Genomic DNA, 24,937 nt, shown 5'->3' with positions numbered 1-24,937 from the left:
CAGAGGTGGCAGGGAGCTCCTGCCCTGCTGGGAAAAGAAGACTGAACTCACATGAAATGAGAAGCCTGAGTGGGGATCCCTGCTGAGACTGGCCACTGACACCAGCCCCCCTACTCAGAAAAGGCCATCAGGTTCCCCCACCCCCCTGGGCTCACACAGAGCTAATCCCAGGGAGACCAGAGGAAGCAAACAAAGCTCACACCAGGGCATGGGCCAGGATGCCCTGGGGGTCATACTGCGTCTCTGATAGCCTCAGGGTCACCCAAATTCCAGAGAACAATCAACAAGGACATGGAAGTGGCAGTCACTGTCTTACTTATAAGGATCATAGAGACACTGAATAATTCTGAACTTTGTAAAGGAATGTTAAAACACATTTTTTTTTTTTTTAGATTTCATTTATTTATTTGAGAGAAAGAGTGAGAAAGCACAAGCGAGGGGAGGGAGAGGGAGAAGAAAGGACTCCCCACTGAGCAGGGACCCTGATGTGGAGCTCAATCCCAGGACCCTGGGATCATGACCTGAGCCGAAGGCAGACACTTAACTGACTGAGCCACCCAGGCACCCCAAAACACATATTTTAAAATGTAAAACAATGGAAATTTAGAGCTTCCAACTCGGGGGAAAAAAAAAGGTGTGTTTGTGTGTGTGTGTGTGGGGGGGGGTAATCTATTCAACAGGTAAGAGAATGCAATCTATCCAATGGTAAACAAACACAAAATAAGGATAGAATAAATGATTCCGAAGGTGTCTCTAATGTCCTCCCCGACCCCTACACATAAAGTGGATTAAATTTATCTATTTGAAGACAGACTACTGGTTGAATTTTTAAAAATCCAAGTCTCTGCTGCTTCTAAAGACAGACCCAAGAAAAAAATACACAGAAATGTTGAAAAGAAGTAGAATAGAAGTAATGTCAGAGAGTAGACATGAATAAATTATGATCTCCAAGGTAGGGAAGATAATAAAACCAAACCAAAAAAATGTTAGTTTGAAAAGACTAATGACATAGATGGATCTCTAGCTAATCTCAAAATTTTTCTATAAATTATTAAGTATAAACAATGAATCAAAGGAACAATCTCTTGCAAGGAGGTCAAGATAAACGACCTGGCTACCTAGCCAGCAAAGTTAGTAGATTCAAGTAGAACAGAATAGGTCAGTCAGGCCTTGCACAAAGAATCGGATCTTACTGGAAAGTGCAGGAGAGAGCAAAAGAGAACAGGCAGAAGTGTGACCGTATAAATGAGGAGGCTGAGAAAATAGTAGGAATCCTACCAAGTAAAGTTAAATGCTTGGTCAAGGCTGCAAGGTGCATAATCCACTCTGGGTTGCCCTAGCACTGAGACCCATTCAATCCATGAAATAAATGGTAATATGAAGAGAGAATTTAGTGAGCTCCCCTCAAGAGTCACCATAACCAAAACAGCAAGAATGATGTTATGAAGGGTAATAATTTGAGGTACGTATAGCAGTGTTCACTTGCCCCCGAGAACTCAGAAGAGTATCTGAGTAGTGCTAATGAGCCTCAGCATCCAGTGATACTGGCTAAGCCAGTTGAAGAAATAAACCATGGAGTTGCAAATCCTGCAGTCACACAGTCACACTTTATTTTACTCATTCCTTCTAGATTCTTCTCCCGGGGAAAGATGGAAGCGCTCTCTCTTCTGGGATTGTGGTGATTTGGCTGGAGTTTGCAGCAATATAGGCTTAAATTATTCTACCTTTGCTATTACCCAGAAGCACTGAGTCACCCAGAGGTAGGAGTAGAACAGTGAGTCAAACAGATCAAGAGAAAAAGATGCACCACCAAACTGAAAATTTGGCAAAGAATATGAACACGGCAAATCACCAAAGAGAAAAACCAAAAGGCCGTGCACGTGGGGGGAATGGTCACTCCCTCCAGTATTAAAGGCAGAACAATCTAAAATGACCACAAAATACCATTTCACATTCTGCATCTTGGCAAAGATTTAGTTCCCAAGGATGCAGTAAGTGGGTGCGCACATAAAGTATTGGTGGGGTTATAAATTGAAACTGGTTCTTTAGGAAACATTCTGGCAATTCTTAATGGAGCTGAGGATGTGCATCCCCACACCAGGGCAGTTCCATTTCCAAGTGTCTGCCCTAGAGATACTCATGCACAGGGACTTAAAGCGACTGCAACAGCAGGACTACTTATAATGTTAAAAACCTGCAGACAATCTTAAATGACCAATGACATGACATCGAATCTATCAGTGATAGTACAATGGACTACTTTTCAGTATTTAAGATGATCTAAATCTACACACAGCAATATGGATAAATCATAAAAAGCCTCTTGAGTAAAAATAAATACCCAGCTAGTTGCAGTATTACTCCATTCAGATGAAACTCGAAGACGAGATCTTGTTGTAGACACAGTGTGTGAGAATTTGGTAATGTGGAAATGAAAGTCTTGATTTCAAGGCTACATCAGCTTAAGGGGGTTGCAGGTGTCACCTCCTGTTGATACCTTTTTTTGGGGGGGGTGTTTGTTTTTTGGAAGTCTCTACGCCCAATGTGGGACTCGAACTCACGACCCTGAGATCAACAGTCACACACTCCACCGGCTGAGCAAGCCAGGTGTTACCTCCCATTGGTACCTCCCTTTTATGTAAAGCTGTAAAACAAATTATTGCTTACAGAACATATACACATAGCAAAAGTACAAAGATATGAGAAGATAAAAAGCAACTTTAACATAATAAGAGAAGCCAAGTCTATAATATTTAATTTCTTAAATTCTGAAGCAAATATTGTTACTATTTGTTCAATATGGGTGACTTGTTATATAACACCCCCGGTATATTTGCTCTGTACTTTCCTGTATGAGTAAAATATTTAATTCTTAAAAGTCTTGTGGACCAAAAAAAAGTCACAGAACCACCAGGGTTTTCATCTAGGAGCAGAGTGGCATGCCTGTAACGAGATATGTTTTAAAGGGGCAAAAGGGGACAAAAATAAAGTTGTGCTTTGTTGATGTCATGAGTGGTGCTTACTCAGCATCCTGTTACCGCAAGAAACCACTGATTTCAGGCGGGGTGGCCCGTGGGCTGTTACATAAGCTGACACAGGACACTGTAAGGACATGGGGGCAGGGCAGACAGTGTGCTTCCTCAGTGAGGACTGACTGATAACAGAGATTGTGCCACAGGGTAGGGGGCACAAGGGTTTCATGGGGTCTAGGGAGGAGGGCGGGAAGGGAGGGGCTGTCCTGGCAAAGGGGTATGCCAGTGGGAAAGTGTGGAGGTGCAGGGAAGTGCGGTATGGTCAGGACCATGGGCAATTTTGGAGGCTTGCTGGGTAGGCTTCTGAGAGGATTGCCAGGGGCTGGGCCGAAGAGGAAAGCAGGGCAGATGGAACAGCATTCTGGAATTCGGACTCGGTCCTGAGGGAGAAGTGGAGTCTTTGAAAGATTGTGAACAGAAGCATGACCTTGAAGGATCACCTGGTTCAGTTTCTTGCCTTTAGGCAGATAAACGTCTAAATCTTCCTGGATGGTGGGCTTGTCTCTATTCAGTGTCTCCAAAGACAGGGACTCTGAAGTCTCCATCCTTTATCTGCCACAGTGCTGGGTGACTGTAGCTGGGCGTGGAGAAGGTGACAATCATAGGGAGGGACAGATGGGAGAGAGATCAGACCCAACCCCTGGGGTCCAACAGGCACAGGGGTGCAGGTGCAGGCAGTGGGGCAGGGGAGGGGTGGCAGTGGAAGGGTGCATCACGCCGCAGAACACAGTGTGCCCAGATGTGGCAGTCTACACCACAAGAGTCTAATAACGATGGCTGCCATCATCCTCACTGTCACAATCACCATCACCATCATCCTCACCGTCATGATCACCATCACCATCATCCTCACCGTCATGATCACCATCACCATCATCCTCACCGTCATGATCACCATCACCATCATCCTCACCATCATCATCATCCTCACCAACAGCACTAGCATAGCAAACACTGATACCATGCTTTCCAGGTGTTGGGTACCATTCTAAGGGGTTTACACAGTTCAGTTAACCCTATGAGGAAGGTAAATCATTATCCCCATTTTAAAGATGAGGCAAAGGAAGCAGAGAGAAGGAGAGGGAGTCAGACTGTGGTCCCACAGGTCATAAGGAGCAGATCTGGAAATTACAGACAGCCTGGGATCCTAACTTTATGCTAGGCTGCCTCTCAAAAAGGAACATCGATTGGGAGTGTCCTGCCAGGCAGAGAAGAGGTGGCAGGGGAGGAGGGAGGGGGTTACTGAGCATCCCAAGACCACAGTCCCTGTGGAAAGCATCTCTAAATATGAAGTATGCCCTGGCTGCGAGAACAGGGTCCAGGCACAGACAGAATCTGGGTCATGAGAGCAGAGTTGGTTGACCAAAAGTTCAACTCGATGCTTGCTATTTCTATGGAGAGCATTGGGTACAGGAGGAAGGGGGCTGAACACACAGTGTGTCATGCACTTCAGATGCAGTATCCCATTTTATCTTCTCAGAGAACTTGTCACGTGGCTATTCCTATTAGTCAAGGAAGCTGATGCTCTGAGGGGTCCAGTGATGGGCTGACAGTCACACAGCATGCAGGAAGCAAAGTTGGGAGTAAGACTGCTTGCTTGGAAGCCCTGTGCTTTTCCCTATTACTGCACACTGCCTCTTGGGGGATTTCCCAAGTACCCACCGACTGGATAGGAGTGCTGGCCCAGAGTCAGACTAGATTTCCTTGCTAATTTCCCCAAAGAATACACGCAGAAATAAATAAAAAGGAAAGACAGTCAGTACCAACTGTGAAATGAAGATAAAAGAAGAACACAGGCCAAAATCTGCGAGGAACTTCCACTAAGGACCACGTTCCTGGGGACAGATGTAGAAAGAAACCACCAATCATACCCTCTGAGCCACAAGAGGAAAAACACACGGCCAGAGAAGTTGGAAAATCACACTAAATTACCTCCATGCTCTGTGACAAATCCCAGGATGCTGGGGTAATGTGGATTAGGAAAAAAAAATGTTAGCATAGTACTTTCAAAAAGATAATGAAAAACAAGGGAAAATAAACATTACCCTGATTAAGGGGGGGGGGGGCGGGAAATCACTGTTCACAAAAAAATGACGGTAGAGTCTTTAAAACATCCAAGAGGACTTGGTCCCAATGGAACAGAAGTAGGAAGCCATGGGAGGAGAAAAAAGTTGAAATAAAGAAACAGAAAAGGATTTCAATAAGAGAAAAGAGAATGTTAAGGAACTCAAAAGCCAAGAGCAAAATTAAAATTACATTGAAGGTCATACACAGCAGGATATACACTCCATAAATCAGGAGTCATATGAAGCAGAACAGTGTTAAAAGTTCTCAGAACTTGGATGGAAAAGAAATGAAACAGAAAAAGAGAAGCTGACCAATAGCAAGGAAGACAGAAAAAAAAAAAAAGTCCAACTTAAAGATTTTGTCTGTTGCACAGGAGAAAAACGAAACAACAAGAGCAAAAGTAATAATCAAAAAGAGAATGTTAGAAAGCTGTGCCAGGTGGAAGGAAGGCCAGAAAAGCTTCCTGAGATCCAGGCAAACTAAAAAAAACAAAAAAAACCCAAAAAAACCCATTCTGCCCAATACATGATTTTTAAGTAAATAAAAATTATAAATATCAGGCAGAACAAAACAGGTTCTCTACAAGGAATATAGTCAAGCTGTCTTCCAACTTCTCCATAAACTACAAAAAATCAATGAACACACATCTGAAGAATTTCCAATGGTATATTCCACCTGCCATTTTCCTTAGAGGAAGACTGTGGCAGGCACTACTTGTGACACACCCAGCAACCACTCCCCTCCCATTTTCCTTTCTTAAAGAAACCTGATTTGATTTGGGAGACCAATGAGTCAAGCCTCAAGGGTGGATCAGAACAGATCTCAGCTAGGCAAGTGATCACATCTCTCCTTGCCAGGTACCCATCTTCTCAAGTCCCCCTGCATCTGTGAGCAAACATGTGATTCTGTTTGAGCCAATGACATTTAAAGGCAACACCAGCCAGGAGCCTTCTGAGAAAGGTTGCCCTTATAAGAGAGAGAACAATTAGCACAAAGAAGGCCTTTTGCTATGTGTCACCCCACTGCAAACACAGTTCTGGTGCCTAAAGTTATAGCAACGATTCTTCAGCCAGAGGGCAACAAGGATGAAGGGGAGCCTCCAACACGCTGAAGATGGTGGCACAGAAGACCAAGCTTCAGGATGACATCACCAAGCCTCTATTCCAACGGCCCACTCCAGACACCTCACTAAGTTAGATCTCTGTCCTTTAATCCATGGTGAGGTTTTTTTGTTTGTTTTTACTTCTAACTGAGAGCACTGAGGATATAAATATTAATAGGCAAAGCACAGAAGGAAATTCCATCATCATCACTGCATCCTTTGAGAAATAATAGACCAAACAAAATTGAACAAGTTTGCCAAAAAGAATTCTGTATCAGAGTTTTCGTGAAGTTGCTGTATTTTCTGGAACTCCAAGAGATGAACTGCATGAAGTATGAAACATTTCTACAATTTATTTGACCATGGAACTTCAGTTTCCCCTCCAGGAAGCATCTGGAAGGTTCTATGTGAAATACTATGAGAAATGATTATAAGACACTGAGGTTAACATTTCATGACCCAAGAACTATATATTCAACCATATTCTTATTTCGGGAGCAAAGTTACAGAAGGATCTTTTCAAATCTGCAAAGGGCTTTAAAAACATGTCTCTTGAGAAATCCCCTGATCCCCACTACGAAAAATTACAAAAACTTTCTCCAGACAACTGAGAGAACTATAATTAACAACTCAAATACAAGAAATTTAGAGTATAGGGGCGTGTGGGTGGCTCACTCGGTTAAGCGACCGACTCTTGGTTTCGGCTCAGGTCATGATCTCATGGTCATGAGAACACCGAGTCGCCCTGTGCTCAGGAAGAAGTATGCTTGAGATTCTCTGTCTCTGCTCCTCCCCCTGCTTGTACACACACACACTCTCTCTCCCTTGGCCCTCAAATAAATAAATAAATAAAAATCTTAAAGAAATTTAGAGTATAAAGAAATGATAATGTAAACAGAAGCTTTTCAGAGAGAAGTAAAATAAACTGTTGTAAATATGGATGCAAAACCACGAAACACAAACACTAAAAATATTCTGGAAAAAGAATAGTTAATGATTAAAAGGAACTGTTTAATAATATGGACTTCTAGCTGGGAAAACGTGATATAGACCCATTTCTCCCCACTTGCCTGCCAATACCACTATAACCCATGGAAACAAGATAGGAGATAACCAAAGGAGAACTCTTAAATGTGCTAAGAGGAAGGTGAGTCACCAGTTTGGGATCCAGCACCAGAGGACAACATAGTGGCAGACCATCTGACGTTTTCCCACCCTAGGGAAGGAGACTATCCAGATCTGATGTTTCCTGTCCCTCAAACATAGCAATGGGAGGCAGCATGGGTAGGCTCATTCCTCACCCATATTGAATGGGAGCTCCTCAAACAACACAGGGCAAACCCACAATGGACAATAGAGATGATAAATGATAAACAGCTAAGGGAAGTGCTCTCCTTCCCCGGAAGGCCTGAAATTCCCACAGGAATATAATAGGACGACCCCAGCAAGAGGGAGCTCCACCCAAACACTGGCTCAGCCCAAGAAGCCTCTGTCCCTGTGGGCCTGAGACTCTCCACCTCTGCCCAGAGACTGAAGTCAACAGTGAAATGGATCTCATTGTGGATCCATTGGATTAAGTGGATCTCAATAAACATCTGACCTGAGAAGGATTCTTTGTCCCCCACAGTTAGGAAAGAATCCCATCACAAGACGCACTTGGCTTAGGAAGCCTCTTGCCTGAGGCTCTCTGCCGCCACAGAGAGACACGCATCATCCTGGCCTAAGAAAACCCTTTCCACCCCTCAAGCAGCATGAGGAGGGATGAGTGGGAAGCCCCGCAGCACCAGATAAACCAAGCAGACTAAAATATCACCACAAAGGCTGTGAAATGAAGCTGTCATTTGGAACCATGGCCCACAAAGGTAAGCCAGGACCTGCATGTTAATCCTAAACAGGATGGCTGCCCCTAAAAAAAGATTTAAATAGAACCCAGCATCCACTAATATATTAGGCAAAATGTCTAGGATACAATAGGAAATCACCTATCATCTGAAGAACTAAGAAAATCACAACTTGAATGAGAAAAGACACTTAATGGACACCAATACATATGTGAATCAGACACTGGGGAATTATCTGACAAGGATTTTAAAGAAGGCATCATAAAAATCCTTCAACAATTGATCCCACGTTCTCTTGAAACAAGTGAAAAATGAGAAAATCTTAACGAGGAAATAGAAGTTATTGAAGAGAACCAAATGGAAATTACAGAACTGAAAAATACAATTGCAGAAATAAAAAAGTTGCTGGCTGGGATAGTAGAGATGACAGGTTAGAAGAAGGGAACTTGAGGACAGATCATGAGTTCACTCATGTGAAGAATATAGCGTTATATGTATATAGACTTATATATACATATATACATATAAGCTATATAAAATATATTACATATGTCTGTATAAAATATATTACGTCTGCCTATATATGTCTATATATACATACAAATTTACTCAATATAAATAATAGACTTAATATGTAAAATTTAACACTATGTAAATTGTAGGGAAAAAAAACCACAGCAAATCTTTGTGATCTAGGCCTAGGCCAAGAGTTCTTAGACTTGACACCAAAAGCACGATCCATAATGGGAAAAGTTGCAAGACTGGACTTTATCAAAATTAAAATCTTTTGTTCTGCCAAAGCCCATGCAAAGAGGATGAAAAGATAAGTTGTGTGCTGGGAGAACATACTTGCAAGTAACCTACCTCACCAAGGAGTAGCACCTAGAATATATAAAGAATTCTCAAATCTCAACAGTAAAAGCCAACCAAGCAAAAGCAACAATCTAACGAGAATATGGGCAAAAGACATAAACAGACATGAACAGAAGGGGACATAATAGATGATATAGAAGAGATTAGCCATCATGGGAATGCAAATTAAACAATGGGATATCACTACATACCTACCAGAATGGCTAAAATGAAAACAGCAACAGTACTAAAGTTGGTGGGGAATACGGCCAAATTGAACCAATCACACACTGCTGGTAAGATATAAAATATGGTGGTCACACTGGGAAGCCATTCGTCAGTGTTGAATAAAACCAAACACACAATTACTTTATGACCCGGGAACTGTACTCAAGGGCATTTATTCTAGAGAAATGAGAACTTATGCTTATACAAACACCTTCACACCAATGTTAACAGCAGTTTTATTCATAATAGCCAAGAACCTGAAACAGCCAGACGTCTCTCACAGGTAAACAGTTAAATAAACTGCGGTACATCCATACTGTGCTATAGTATTCAGCATAGAAAGGAGCAAAGTACTGATACACACAACTTGAATGAATCTCAAGGATATTATGCTGAGTGAAAAAAAGTCAATCCCAAAATGTTCCATACTGCATGATTCCATTTACAAAAAATATTTTACAGTTATGTTAGAAGTTGTTAGAGGTGTTGTTAATATGTTAGAAAATGTTAGAAGTGAAAAATAGTTTAGTGGTTGGCAGCAGGTAGGGACAGCGCTGGGGGTGTGGGTTGTGATGGAACCGTTCACTATCTTGATTGTGGAGGTAGATACACAAACCTACACATATGATAAAATTGTATAGCAGTAAACATGTACACACACAAACATGAGTACAAGTAAAACTGGGGAAATCTAAAGAATATTGGTGAGTTTTATCAGTACCAAAATCCCATTGATGATATTGTACTATGACTTTGCAAAACGTTACCATTTAAGGGGAAAATTGGGTAAGTGTACTTGCGATGTTTCTAAATTATTTCTGAAAACTGCATGTGAATCTATAACCATTTCAATAAAAATTTTAAACAGACAGAATATATAATGCCAGATTAACATAAGTGGAAAGTGAAAGCAGAGAATAAATATAAGCCAGATTTTGTGTTAGGAAAAGTCAGCAGTTATTTATTCTTTTGACTTTAATATTCAGACAAATATCACTTTAACTACATATTTCATAAAAGTAAAAATCAGTAAAAGGTTTATAACATTATTTAATTTAAAAGACAAAGCATGCAAAAGACAAAACAAAGGACACAGCTTAAAATCAAAAAGAATAATATAGGACCACTGAACTGTGAACAAACACCAGTTATAAAAGGATTGCCAAGATTAAAGACAAATTCTATTAAATTTGTCTGTTAAAAGACAAATTCTCTCCAACTGGCTTATAAAAACCAATCTGACACTATGATTCTTTTAAAGAGAAGGGTACCTAAAAAGTAGAATTTCTTAAAGGAAAAGGATGGGTAAGGATATAGCCAGTAGCAATAATAAAATGAAAATGAGATGAAGTTAGTATTAATATCAGAAAAGGAGCGTTTAAGACAAAAATGATGGATGGGCCGAGAAGGCTATCTGTAGGTATAAATGGAAATAATGGATACATAATGAAAATGCCACAATTTGATTTAGTGAAGAGCTCTACGTACAAAACAACACCTGTGCCTGTCCCCTTCTCATGACCTCAGCTGCTCCCACCCTCAGCACGTCTCTCCCAACTCCTGAAGTAACTTCCCGAGGGCCCATCTCCAGTCTAGCTCCCTGCAGCAGAGATATCATTTGCGTGTAAATCAAATCATGCCATTACATTGCTTAAAACATTCCAATGAGTACTATTTCTACATAAAACTATATCCAAACTCCTTGTCTTGCTGGGACCTGAGACAAAGAGCTCTTCCCTAAGCGTCAATTCAGGCTTTCTTAATAGCAACAAAGCCCTCCGTTTTAAAATCTGGGAACATGGCTGTCCAGAGGAAAGACTACATTTCCCGACATCTCTTGCTGCTGGGTGTGGCAACAGGACCAACTCCTGGCCAACCATGTGGCTAACTTCTGGCCAATGGGACAGAAGTAGGAGTGATCGTGCAACTTCTTCAAAGACCTGTGCTCCCCTTTTCCTTCCCTTTCTTTCTGATGGCGGGAATGCACATGTGGACATAAGCCACATGGATAGGGCGACACCCTGGGGCTCCAGGACAATGAACCAGCTGGAGCCTGAGGGGTACCGCACCAGACCCGAGCCCTTTGTGGAACAGGAGTACACAGCGACAGAGACTTGGTGGGAGCGTTTGCATCACTGTTAGCCTGTGTCAGCCGCTTTCTGCTGCACCTATGTCCCAACACAAGGTCTATGATGTCCCACAGAGCTGGTCTCTACTGACATCTTCAACTTCATCTCCTACCACGCTTCCCTTGCTTGCCAGCTCTAGTCAAGCTTGTCCCATGTCGGGGCCCTAGAACTGGCCGTTGCCTCTCCCTGACGAGCACTGTCCCCAGAGCTTGCACAGTTATAGCTTTCTCATGGTTTAGGGCTGAGTCCAAATGTCACTTCCTCCTCATCTTCTCTTCCCTCTCTGTTTAAAGTTGTATAGTACCCACCCCGACTGCCTCTGTTGTAGGATCCTGTTTTGTGTACGTCATAGAACTGAATATTATCTGAGATTAGTATCTGTGTATTTAATGTCTCTCTCTCCCCTACCCCTTCTACACTAGAATATAAATTCCATGAAAGCAAGACACTTAAACTATTATTTACAGCTGTATCTACGCTGGCCCAACAAGAGCCTTTCAATAAGCATTTGTTGAATGAGTCAATCAATGGACCGAAGAATGAATGACAGTATCAACGACACACACGCACACACCTCACAGAGAAAAATGAAAGAAACAGAACTGAGACACTCACCACTATCAATCCAAGACAGAGCAGATAGAAAATAAACCAGGACATTCAAGATTTTAATGTAACTATTAGTGAAAGGGGGCATATCGTTCTGTTTCCTACAAACTGTGAAGGTAGTTTATCCAATTACCAAATCGCATTTGCAGAAAGTGAACACATACTGAGACCCATTAGATGGGTGCAATAAATTGTATGAAGAAGAGATTACATAAGTGGCATTCTATGACTACACTGTAATAATAAAATGAGAAATTAATAACAAATGGTTAAACAAAGCAGTCAGTAATATTTTCTGAAGTTAACTATGGAGTGAAAAAACATATTAACTATAATGACCGATCATATAGTAAATGATAACACTACCCATCAAAATCTCAGCATGGTGATAAAGCTACACTAATAGGAAAGTCATAGCTAAATTCTTTCATTCATTAAAAACTAAATAAAATAATCCTTTAACACAGAAATTTATCAATAATAACATGAAAGAAAGCAGGAAGGAAATGAAGATAGGTAATAGGAAAAACTATTAAATAATATTTTCTCGGGGCGCCGGGGTGGCTCAGTCAGTTAGGCGTCTGCCTTTGGCTCGGGTCATGATCCCAGGGACCTGGGATCGAGCCCCACATCAGTCTCTGCAGAAGAGCCTGCTTCTCCCTCTCCCACTCCCCCCTGCTTGCGTTTCCCTCTCTTGCTGTGTCTCTCTCTGTCAAATAAATAAAATAAATAAAATCTTGGGCGCCTAGGTGGCTCAGTCGTTAAGCGTCTGCCTTTGGTTCAGGTCATGATCCCCGGGTCCTGGGATCGAGCCCCGCATCCGGCTCCCTGCTTAGCGGGAAGCCTGCTTCTCCCTCTCCCACTCCCCCTGCTTGTGTTCCTGCTCTCGCTCTCTCTCTCTCTCTGTCAAATAAATAAATAAAATCTTTAAAAAAATAATAATAAAATAAAGTCTTTAAAAATTTCTCAAAAAATCAATAAAATAAATAACTTTATGGCATATATTAAAAAATAAGAAGAACAAAAATTACTATTAAGAGAAACTGTAAGCCTGCACTTGGGGTGAGCACAGCATAACACAGAGCTGTGGACTACCTTGTACACCTGAAACTAATATAACATTGCATGTCAAATATACTCAGATGAAGTATTTTGTTTTAATTTTTAAAAATTTTTTTAAAAAGAGGTACAAATTTCCAGTTATGAGGTAAATAAGTACAGGGATATAAGGTACAGCCTAATAACTATAGTTAACTGCTGTATGGGTATTTGAAAGTTGTTGAGAGAGTAGATTCTGAGCATTCTCATCAGCGGGAAAAAATATTTTTCTTTTTTTGTATCTATATGAGATGACAGGTGTCAAACTAACTTTAGCAATCAATTCACAATGTATGTAAGCCAAATCATTGTGACGTATGCCTTAAATTGATACAGTCCTGTATGTCAATTATTTCCCAATAAAACTGGAAAATAAGAAAAATAAGAGAGAAGATGTAGTAATGGTAAAAAGATACTTGTAAAGAAATTTTTCAACAAGTCTGTGTACAATTACATGCTCATAAATTAAGTAACTTCGAGGAATTAGAAACTTCCTGAAGATAATATAAATTTTCAAAATAGACTAAAGAAGCGGCTCCTGGGTGGCTCATTCGTTAGGCATCTGCCTTCGGCTCAGGTCATGATCCCAGGGTCCTGGGATCGAGGCCCGCATCCAGCTCCCTGCTCAGCAGGGAGCCTGCTTTTCCCTCTCCCTCTGCCTGCTGCTCCCCCTGCTTGTGTACTCTCTCTGTCAAATAAATTTTAAAAATCTTTTTAAAAAAATTTTTTAAAAATAGACTAAAGAACAATTAAAAGTTATCAAAGAAATGCCTCCAAAAAAGACCCCCAAAACCAAAACAAAAACTATACCACTAGATCCAGGCAGTTTTATGAACTAGCCCACTCAAATTTAAGGTCATAAATAAATCTACACAGTATAGAATTTACTGTAGATGACAAAAAATGATAGATACTTGACAAGTTAATTTTACCATGGCAGAATAATTATGTTTCAAAACCTAACAATGATACTTACAGTTCTGTATAATCCACAGGTTGCTTTCATTTATAAATATGGATGAAGAAATCAAAATTGCAAATTTTAAAATTGCATTGCAAATTCATATTACACTAAGAAAATGACCTACCATGACAACTAATGTTAATCTTAGGAATGTAAAAATTGTTTAATATTATGATATTATATCATATCAGTAAGTTAAACATGAATAATCATGTGATCTTATGAGCGATTCAAAGGGCATTTGCTAAAAGCTATTATATATTCATAGTAAACAAACTGTTGGGAAGTAAGAGGCTAATTTCCTAATATCAACACCAAATCTCACCCTTCTCATTTGTAACTAATAAGCAGGTTTCAGTCAATACACGTGGAACTCAAATATATAGTGTCAAAGGGGAGGAAACCAAGTCACAGCGATTTGTAGGCAAAGTTACACAGAACTGAAGAAAATCAACTGAAAGGCACGTGACCACTAAGGAGAGAATTCAGTAAGGAAGCCAGATAAAAGTCAAAATTCCCAAACCCCAATACTGGCAGAAAGTGGTCAGAAACATACAATGACAGAATTAAAATCTTATTCAGAGTGGTCAAAATAGAAGAATATACAACCCGAGTCTGGCAGAGAGAGGGTCAGGAGCTCGGTGAGAAGGGCCCATGCACCATTTGGGAGGCTGGCTCAGGTCCCTTCCTTCCACCTCCCCCGCTGAGTCTCTGAACCTCAGAAACTCTGTCTTGGGGCAACAAGATCACTGGAGCTGTGGCCAGAAGGTGTCCCTCGCACACACTTGCGCGACCTTGCTTACAAATCTGAGTCAAACTCACAGAAGCAGAGCAGAATGCGGTTCCCAAGGGCCCGGAGCAGGGGAAGTGGGTAGGTCATGGTCAAAGGGGACACAGTTTCAGCTGTGCGAGATCAAGGAGGTCTGGATATCGACCATACAGTATAGTGCCCGTAGCTAACAATATGGTATACTTAAAATTTGCTAAGAGGGTAGATCTTATGTTATATGTTCTTATCACACACACAGAATAGCAACAGCAACAACGAGTGGAGTGGAAATGTTGGAAGAGAATAGATTTGTTTATCTATCTTGATGGTGGTGACGGTTTCACCAAAGTATACTTACCTCCAAACTCTTGAGTTCTGTATATTAAATAAGCACAGCTTTACATGTACATGTAATACAATCATAATTTGATAAAGTGTTTTATTTTTTAAAAAACTGTTTCCAGGACACGGCAGCACAGGGACCCCCATCCCCTATGGAAGCCTGCCTTTGGGTGCTGCTTGTTGTGGGTTTTTGAGGATCTGTCTGCCCGGCCCTGGGAGGTCTCCATCAGCTTTCACGCCTGCCTTGCTCCTTTCTCTGCTTCCTGTGCACATCCATGCAAAAGTCTACCCTTGATAGAACCAGCCTGCCTACCATCTTTCCTTTTCTCCTGTCCTCCACATTTAGGTAAATGTGAATGAGAATTCTATGTTGTCCCGGGAGTCTATAGGGTTCAAATTACATATAGACCCTGTGGGTTAGCCCTCTGAGGGTAAGTAGATCAAATAAAAGAAAAGAACTTTGCCTGAATCATGGGAAGATTTGGGGCGCCTGGGTGGCTCAGTTGGTTAAGCATCTGCCTTGGGCTCAGGTCATGATCTCAGGGTCCTGGGGTCAAACCAGGGAGCCTGCTTCCCCCTCTCCCCTCTTGTGCTCTCTTTCTCACTCTCTCTCTCTTTAAAAAATAAATAAAATCTTTAAAAAAAAATAAAACTTGGGAAGATTCAGGGCACCTGGTTGGCTCAGTCAGTTGAGCATCTCACTCTTGATCTCAGCTCAGGTCTTGATCTCGGGGTCGTAAGTTCAAGCCCCAGGCTGGGTTCCAAATTACAATTAAGAGGAGCTCTAACACTATAGTTGTGGTGAGCACAGCATAACATACAGAGACGTGGACTCACCATGTTGTACACCTGTTAAACCTGCTTAACAGGTTTGTTTTAACACCTGTTAAAAACAAACAAAACTTGGGAAGGTTCTATTTGGATACAAGAATGAAGCTACTGGTGTCAGCACTTTCCTGAGAATGGGACCGTAACGTTCTCCTCTTCCTGGCTGAGGTCACTTGTTAGCCCACCCCAGCCACGGACTCAAGAACCAGTCATGAATTTATTTAGAAAGGGTTTTAAAAATTATTTTCAATTCTTTTTCCTGATTATAGATTTGATTTAGACATTCTCCTAAAGTGTGAGTTTTCAACATACTAATTGGATATAAGGTGACTGACGTGCCGGGGGGAGGGGGCGCCACAGCTAGCCTTGAGCTTCCAGTGCCTTCCACAGCAGAGGTCCACACGGGAGATATGGGTGGGCGGCCGCCATTCAGAGGCCTCCATGAATTTTTCCTTCTGGAGGTTGATGGCTACAATTTTGATCATATGCTTTTTATACTCTCATACCAACTTTGTGCTTTGTTTACCACGACAACGGGCCTGTGTCTTAGAAACTCCACGTTTTTGTTTCTACCACTGAAAACAGTTGTTTTATAATACAATTTTGTTAACTTGAGGTTTTGTTAATTTCATTGACTAATAACAGAATAGATCATACAGTCCAATGTAGAAGTTTCAGGAAATAGAAATGAGGATCAAGAAAAAAATGACATTTACCTTTATTCCAGCCCATAATAATTAACATTGTCAGAATTACTGCATTTTCTCCAGTGTTTGTCTATGAATATAAATGGATATATAACAGATGTAGAACAGCAATGTAATTAGACTGTGCATTCAATCTCTACCGACTGTAGAGTGAAAACATTATTTTAAATAATTGTACCGTATTCCATCTTTGTAAGTGCCTTTTCTACATCTCTAATTTCATATGACAGAGTCTTAGAATTATCTTTAATTATAGGGTTTAACATTTGAAAAGTTGAAGCCAAGTATCACCAGAGGGTTTTTAGGAGAGTTGTACAATTTACATTTCTACCAGTAGCGGATGAGTTGATCCATTTTATTCTACTCTTGGCAGCACTTAGTATTACCCTGGTTTTATTCTTTTCCCATCTGATACGTGAAAACCGTTATCCAATTACTATTTTAATTTACATTTCTTAGATTTCTAGTGAGGTTGAATTGTTTTGATATGTTTATTGAAAGTATTGACCAATGGACTGTTTTTCCTTATTTCACGGTCTATTGTCATGTTAAGAGGTCTTCATACTGCTTTAGCAAAGCTCTTCACATATGCTTTATTCCGTTAATTGCCATATTTTTCCTGTTCATTTTTGAAATATTCTTTCAATTTAATAGCTTAATACTAGTTTTTTTAAGATTTTACTTGTTTATTTTAGAGAGCGAGAGAGTGTATGTGTGAGAGCGGGGCAAGGGGCAGAGGGAAAGAGAATCTCAAGCAAACTCTGCGCTGGCCCCGATCTCACGCACGACCCTGTGATCATGACATGAGCTGAAATCAAGAGTTGGACACTTAACCAACAGAGCCACCCAGGCGCCCCAGTTTAATACTTTTATGTATGATTCTTCCATTGCTTTAATGCTTAGAAAGGCATTTCCTACTTCGAAAACTAGTTACCTATTGACATGTGATTTTTCCCACCTTTTAAAAACAGTTAAAACTTGGGCGCCTGGGTGGCTCAGTTGGTTAAGCGACTGCCTTTGGCTCAGGTCATGATCCTGGAGTCCCGGGATCGAGTCCCACATCGGGCTCCCTGCCCAGCAGGGAGTCTGCTTCTCCCTCTGACCCTCTTCCCTCTCATGCTCTCTATCTCTCATTCTCTCTCTCTCAAATAAATAAATAAAATCTTAAAAAAAAAGTTAAAACTTACAGGCTAACAACCAATTACACCTATGAATATGGATAAATAAAAGAAAACCCCCACCCACCAAGGTCTGGCTCCGACGAGTAAGCGGGACCAGATGTCCTGCCAGCCTCCCGGAAATCTCAGTGGCTCATGGACTTTCAACCTGGAAGGAGCCTCCGAGTCACCTGAAGGGCTCACTGCAACCCAGGCTGCTGGCCCCACCCCCCGGGTTTCTGAGTCAGTGTTTCTGGGGTGGGGCACAGATATTTGCATTTCTAACAAGTTCCAGGTGATGCTGGTGCTGCCCTTTAAAGAACCACACTTCAAGACCCACAGCTTTGCTAATGTTTTCCAGACTCCATATTTCACAAGTAAAATCGCTTTGGGGATTCAAGCACTTGCTGTCAATCTAACAGCCCTTGTGATGGGCACCGCTTCTGAAAGCTATTTAGGTTCTGTTCGATGATGATCTGGGGAGCAGCAGTTTGGGATCCAAAACTCTGACAGAGTGGCACGTTGACAAAATATTGGGGGGGAGAATGACCCTGTTGGTGCCAGATTTGATGTGAGGAGAGACAGCCTCCTGGAATGCAATTTATTCTTAACATTCAAACAGTAAAGATCTTGGTGTTTTCTAGGTCTTGGCCCCATGCGACAAATGCCTCACAGGATTGACTATGATTCCTGTTGTTTTTTCGTTTGCTTGTCCTGCAAGCTTTACCAACAGTCAACCTCATGGGCCAGGCAATCTTCAGTTTTACAGATGAAAAACTTGTAGATATTTAATAGATTCTTGACTAGCTAGGAGCTGCATTTCCTTTCCTTTAATTTTCTTTTTCTGATGATAGAATTAATGCATGCCCACTGTTGAGATTTCAGAAAATACAGAAAGATGGGATCACTTATCACCCTACCACATATAACATATCACTGTTAATGTTTTGCTACATTTCTTTCCCCTACTTTTATGCATAACAGATCTGGATCATAATGTAGTTTTGCGTAGTGCTCTTCTCATATGTTGTGAGTATGGAACATCAAGGGCTCTCAATTGCCCATGAGTCAAGAATTTTAAGCACAGCTCCCTGCTCGTCTCAGCCATGGCCCTGGGGCCAGCACATAAATGTCCCAAGCAAAAGCCTGGGACCTGGGCTGGGAAGGACTAGTCTTTGGATCAAAGCACAGGTCAGCGATCAGGAGTCTGGGACCATAACAGAAATGGAAAGCCAGGGAAGGCATGAGACCAGAGCAAGGATCTGGGATGGAGGGACAGAGGCCAAGCCTGGAGAGATTCCTGGGGAACAGCTGCAGGTACTTTACTACATCTGCTGTGTATTCTCCCACCAGATGGGGAGGAGTGCACAGCTGGAAGGGAAGCTGAGCAGGCCTGGGGTTGGAGGAGTCAGTGTGGCAGCCCTTCATCTGGACCACATCGGGGGATGGGTGTCCCACGCACGTTTACGTGAGGATAACTTACAGTGTCCTGGACATTGCACACAGCTGCGAGACAAGCAAGCTATGACAATGGCATATGGCATATGCACAGGCAAGCGAGGCTCAGGACATTCAGGCAATACTCTGGAGCCTGCTCAGAACCCAGGGAGCCCCTATGAGTTTCCCGTTTCTTGACCTCCAGCCTTGGATGGATGCGTTCCCATACACCCAGCGGCATCCAGTGAACAGATCCCTTTGCTTAAATATTTATGTGTTTTACTTCTCAAGACAGAAAGTCTAAACTAGTGAAGTCTTGATGCATCAGGTTTGGTTGTGATACATAAAAAACCGATAGTGAAGGCTAGCCTTCACTATCACACTGGGATGAGTACCAACTGATAAGAAGCTGTTGTTGCAGGGGCACCTGGGTGGCTCAGCCGTTAAGCGTCTGCCTTCAGCTCAGGTAGTGATCCTAGGGTCCTGGGATCGAGCCCCGCGTCGGGCTCCCTGCTCTGCGGGAAGCCTGCTTCTCCCTCTCCTCCCCACCCCCCCGCTTGTGTTCCCTCTCTCACTGTGTCTCTCTCTGTCAAATAAATAAATAAAATCTTAAAAAAAAAAAAAGAAGAAGAAGAAGCTGTTGTTGCAGAATCCCAGTTGATTTTATTTTCCTCTTGGCACTGTGGGCTAGAACGCCGGTGAGGAGGGAGCACGAGAAAATGGACTTAATTAGCAAGATGAGCCTAGTGCCTTCTAGGATCACTTCTCAGAACACAGAGAACAGCCGTGGTCACAGTTTTCCTCTGAGGTAGGAAGAAACCAAAGGCTGGGAAAAACCAAAGTCTGTGGTGGCAATGTCAGACCAGAAGCTGAAGCCAATTATAGAGTCTTTACCCTTTGCGGTAGCCAGTCTCCAAGATGGCCCCTGATGACCGCTGCCTCCGGGTATTCTCCAGGAGGTGTTCCTCTCCCTCACTGAAAAGGTATGGGCTGTGTACCCAAGAGGATATTCCAGAAATGACGGAGTGTGACTTCCAAGAGGAGGCCATAAACAACACCACAGCTTCTGCCTTGTGCTCTCTTGCATCGTTTGTTTTGAGGGAAGCCAGCTGCCATATCATGAAGATACTCAGGCAGCACCAGGGAGGGGTCCGTGTGGCAAGGACCGGAGGCCTCCTGCCAACAGCCCACGTCACTCTGCCAGCCACATGGGGGAGCCACCTTGAAGCACTTCCTCCAGCCCTAGTCGAGCCTTCAAATGATCACAGCCCCAGCCAGCATCTTGACTGGCACCTCATGACGCTGAGCCAGAACCACTTGTGGCTAGCTGCTTTCAGATTCCTGACCCAGAGAAACCATGATATTGTACATATTTATTGTTGTTTTATATCACAACCTATGGTGTAATATATTTTGCAGCAAACAGATCGCTCATGCGCCCTGCCAAGTACACCATCCTATCTGTCTCTACAAGAAAGTGACTTTATCCCTAGTGGGAAGCCTTGCCAGAGTGCCCTACGTAAACAATCTTCTCTTTGCTAGAGTATCCGTACCTCCTGATATCCATATCCCCTGCCTGGATATTCAGAGGCAGAAAGCCACCCTTCTGCTACTCTTCTTCTATATCATCTTCAAGCACGGTAGCAAAGTAAACACACACACGTACACATGCATATACGAACATTCACACACACACACAGAGCTTTCTCTTAAACCTGAAAGATCACTCAAGCACTGGGAAGATGGACTTTTTTTTTCCAGGAAGGACCGGATGCTCTGGATGTTTTAAGTACCATTTATGCACGCTGTCTCTGAATAGACAGATGGCGGGGGGCAGTGTGGGAGGGTACAGCTGACTACTGAGAATTGATAGATGTCTCTGTTCTCCTTTGCTAGTCATAAAATTCTGAGCTGTGTGAGGACCAGCAGGAGAAGAAAGCCACTGCCACAGCGTCCAAGCATTCCTGCATTCATTTAAATATTTCAGAATGGGATTTTCCCCCTTTATTCACTTTTCCCCCTCCTGTTTGTCTCCCAGGGTGAGGAAGAGGGTCTTTAATAAAGCAAAAACAGAGAATTTGTGAGCATCATAGCATGTCTAAATTATGCTAGAGGCAGTCAAGACAGAGAGAGAAATATTTCCTTGTGTAGGTGTTCAACTCTGAAGAACGTGGAAGGTATCAGGTGTAGATTAAATACCTGGAGCTCCTTGCCCTCCAGGGTGGGGGTCAGGAAGAATGCTCTGAGCCTAGAAGGCATGTAGCATTCTTCCAGGCTACAGAGGGCCATGAAGGCAGAGGCAAAGGGCAGAGAGAGCACTCAGAGTGGGGAATAAAACACAGCAGAGAAGAAAGAAATCAGGCAGGGAAGGAATTCTGGAATGTTCATCCAGAGTGGATCTGTATGGGCTGAAACATGCTTGGTGAGAAACAGTGTCTCCCCATCTTCTTCATTGTTTTTATTTCTGCCAAGGGCCTCTACCTGTCTGTCCTTCCAAGTGTTGAGTCACACCTGAAGGGTTACATAAGCAGTGAAATATTCTTGTCTCACGACAAGTAGAACCACGGAGGTCCTTCTCTGGGGAGAGTCAGGGCTGATCATAACCACAGTTTGGGGAGGCAGCGTGGGGACACATTCTTGTGTCTCACTCTCACCTGCCCCTGGATGCCCTCCAGAACCAGGTCCTGCTTCTCTGCTCATCTTCATTTATGCAACTTCTCTTGATGAGCTTATCCTCACCCATGATTTCACCCACCAGCTCTGATGGATAATAAATCTGGATTTCCAGCCCTGGCCTCTCATCCCTGATCTGCTCCTGCGTGCAGCTGGGCAAGGACTTGCCTCCCTCTCTTAGTTGTCTGATCTTCACCTTACAGTCAACGTGCCCAACTTAGAATTCAACTCCACACAAAGACTTCTTTTCTCCATGACCTTATCCCTGTCACTCAGGGACCTTGGGATCATCTCGGTCTTCTCTTTGCTCAGATCCTAAAACCATTCTGCCAGCGAGGCTTGAGGTCTTTCCCTTCAAACTATACCTTCATCATGGTCAATGACTACCCTGTGCTCACTGCTTCCACCCTATGCAAACCCATCATGACAAACCTGGAACACCCTTTTTATTCCTTTGTCACGTCCTGCCATATTTCAAAGTTTGAAGCAAGTACCCCATTTCCCCAAGCCTTACCTGACCCCTCAAGATCACATTTGTCTCCTTTCTGGAACTGCTATTCATTCTATTCAAAAAATAGCTATTAAGGATCTACTGTGTACAACGTGTGAGGTGCTGAGGCCGTTAACAAATGATTAGTCTAGGAACCATCACACCAAGAATCCCTTCTGTGTTTTTTCTCTCTTAAGAGTGTTTCTCCAACCAATTTCTTAAATAGCCAGGACTATGTCTTCAATGTCTTTTGTGAAACCCACAGTGACAGACTATAGGGCATGTAATATGTTCTTAACGACTGCTTGTTGGTTATATGCAAGATGGGTAGCAGAATAAGACTAGAGATACATGTCAACTGCAATGTTTACCTAGATTGGAGAATTATCTTTGGTTAAGAAAAAAAAAACACATCAAGAAATTAAAGAAACCTCACTATATTGGAGTGATGTTTTACATGTATAACCATCAATTCAATTTAACTTGGCAAATGATTTCATTCAGATTTTAAAAACAGTGGTTGATAACCCATTTCCCAAATTCCATAATCATGAACTGATAGGCACATATTAAGACTAAAGAACTAATATAAAAATGATTCATAGCACCTTAATAATTTGAACATAGATATTTGAAATGTCCTAAGAGCTTTTACGAGACAGAAATAGGAGCAAATTGAGAAGCACTGAACACAAATTCTTAGATAAAACCATTCTGTCCTATTAAGGACAAGGATATCAATAGGATCTAAACACATGAGGCAACCTGGCCATCCTCTCAGCAAAAGAATGTCTTGGAACCAGGGACAGAACAGGGCTCAGGCAATACCAATGGTGTACTTTCTAATTGTTCCCAAGAAAGAAACTTTTGTGAATCAGAAGTGGAGGAATACCATTTCTCCCAAATGTAAAACTGTTTCTGGTACAAGGAATAAATAGGGAGATAGTTCGCTCATCCAAACCTCAAATGGTATAGTTTTGATACTTCGTTCAGAGGATCTAGTATGGACCTCTACTTAGACATCCAGTTCAAGGAATGTATGTCACTCTAGCCCAGAAGAGATCTTCACATGCTGCACAGAAGCTCAAGAATTCAGAGTCAGAAGTTAGTCCCAGGCACACATCTACTGTCAAATTAATCTTTTAAAAAAATCGTACTCACCTGCCAGAATATGCTATCTATTGTGTTTCCAAGAAAACCATCGCGACCTTCTGAAGACACCAGTTTGGGGCCAAGAATTGTCATGAATTCATCAAAGTCCACCTGGCCGTCCCCTGGAAGGAGAAAATATAAGTGTGAGTTGAAATGTTGTTGATTAAAAAAAAGGGGGTGCCGCCTGGGTGGCTCAGTCAGTTAAGTGTCTGCCTTTGGCTCAGGTCATGATCCCAGGGTCCTGGGATCGAGCCCCGCATCGGGCTCCCTGCTCTGCGGGAAGCCTGCTTCTCCCTCTCCCACTCCCCTTGCTTATGTTCCCTCTCTCGCTGTGTCTCTCTCTGTCAAATAAATAAATAAAATCTTAAAAAATAATGTTGTTGAAATTGACCTACTGCACCCGATGAAATAAACATCACCACGCTTTTCTTCTTGCCATGACCTCAATCAATGAAGAGCCGGTAGCATCACTGAAAACTGTCCAACATCCTTAAAATATCAAGGGAAACACAAGAAACTGGCAATATTAATCCATCCAATACCATATATTCTTAATTGTTTGCCAGTATTTCCATATCTAAATGCCCAACCAGCACCCCTCACTCAAATGGCCACCCTCACAACTGCTGTACCTTCTGGACCTCAAATTGCCTAGCTGTACACATGAGGGAAATTGCAGCTTCATCCCCGTCTCTTCCTTCATCCTGTCACCCACACATAAATTGAGACATCAAGTCTTTTACCCCTCCCATGCCTGTGCTGCTCTATCTTCCTTGTCAATTCAATCACTAGTCCCTTTCTGAAGACTGTGGTCTGCAAGAATTAATGTACCTAGTTATAATTACAACATTACTAGCGGAGTAGCTCTCTGCTCTCACACTCGCACCTCCACACTGTCTCCCATACAGTAGTTCACCCCCCCCAAAGCATAACTGATGATGCTTTATAAACGTAAGTGGCATCTTTGACCAAAAATAAGGAAACCACTCCAGGATGGCATTCAAGTCCCACCATCCCTCTCGCTGTCTTTTGCTCCCCACCTCTGCACAAAATGCCATGCTTTTTCTGAGCTTCATGCCTCTGTACATGCTGTTCCCTCCATCCAGGATGCCTTCCCTGACTTGTCTGCCTGACGAACATCACCTTGTTCTCTGACGGAACTTAAATATCATGTTCCCTTTTTGTTTTTCTTTCTGACTCTCATCTCACTAGACAGAATTGTTTCCTCATCTACCTTCATGTGCATCTGTCATACAACTTATCAAGCCTGTATCTCAGTCACTGATCTGCATGCCCATTTCCTGCCTACATTGTGAGCTCTGCAAGGTCAGGGACCCAGTCTGAAACTTCTTTGTATATTCTACACAATGGCAGGCACTCAGTATGTACTTACAGAATGAATGAATGATATCTCTTGCTTGTTTTTCCTTTGCTCAGCTCCACATCTTTCATGCCAGATC

At 42.3% G+C, this 24,937-nt stretch overlaps 1 protein-coding gene across 1 annotated transcript in view; it reads right to left on the bottom strand.

Annotated features, from left to right (window-relative positions):
- CALN1 (calneuron 1) overlaps positions 1-24,937 on the bottom strand; it is a 488,598-nt gene that overhangs the window by 157,375 nt on the left and 306,286 nt on the right. Inside the window, exon 4 of the mRNA XM_028109767.1 lies at positions 23,487-23,599. Within this exon, the coding sequence (XP_027965568.1) occupies positions 23,487-23,599 (113 nt within the window). The remainder of the gene's footprint in view (positions 1-23,486; positions 23,600-24,937) is intronic.

Source organism: Eumetopias jubatus, unplaced genomic scaffold (genome assembly GCF_037043125.1).
Source record: "Eumetopias jubatus isolate StellerSeaLion01/CBP00866 unplaced genomic scaffold, mEumJub1_p1.0 scaffold_12, whole genome shotgun sequence".
Lineage (NCBI taxonomy): Eukaryota > Metazoa > Chordata > Mammalia > Carnivora > Otariidae > Eumetopias > Eumetopias jubatus.
The sequence above is the reverse complement of the archived record's forward strand: the minus strand, read 5'-3'. Positions and strand labels throughout refer to the sequence as shown.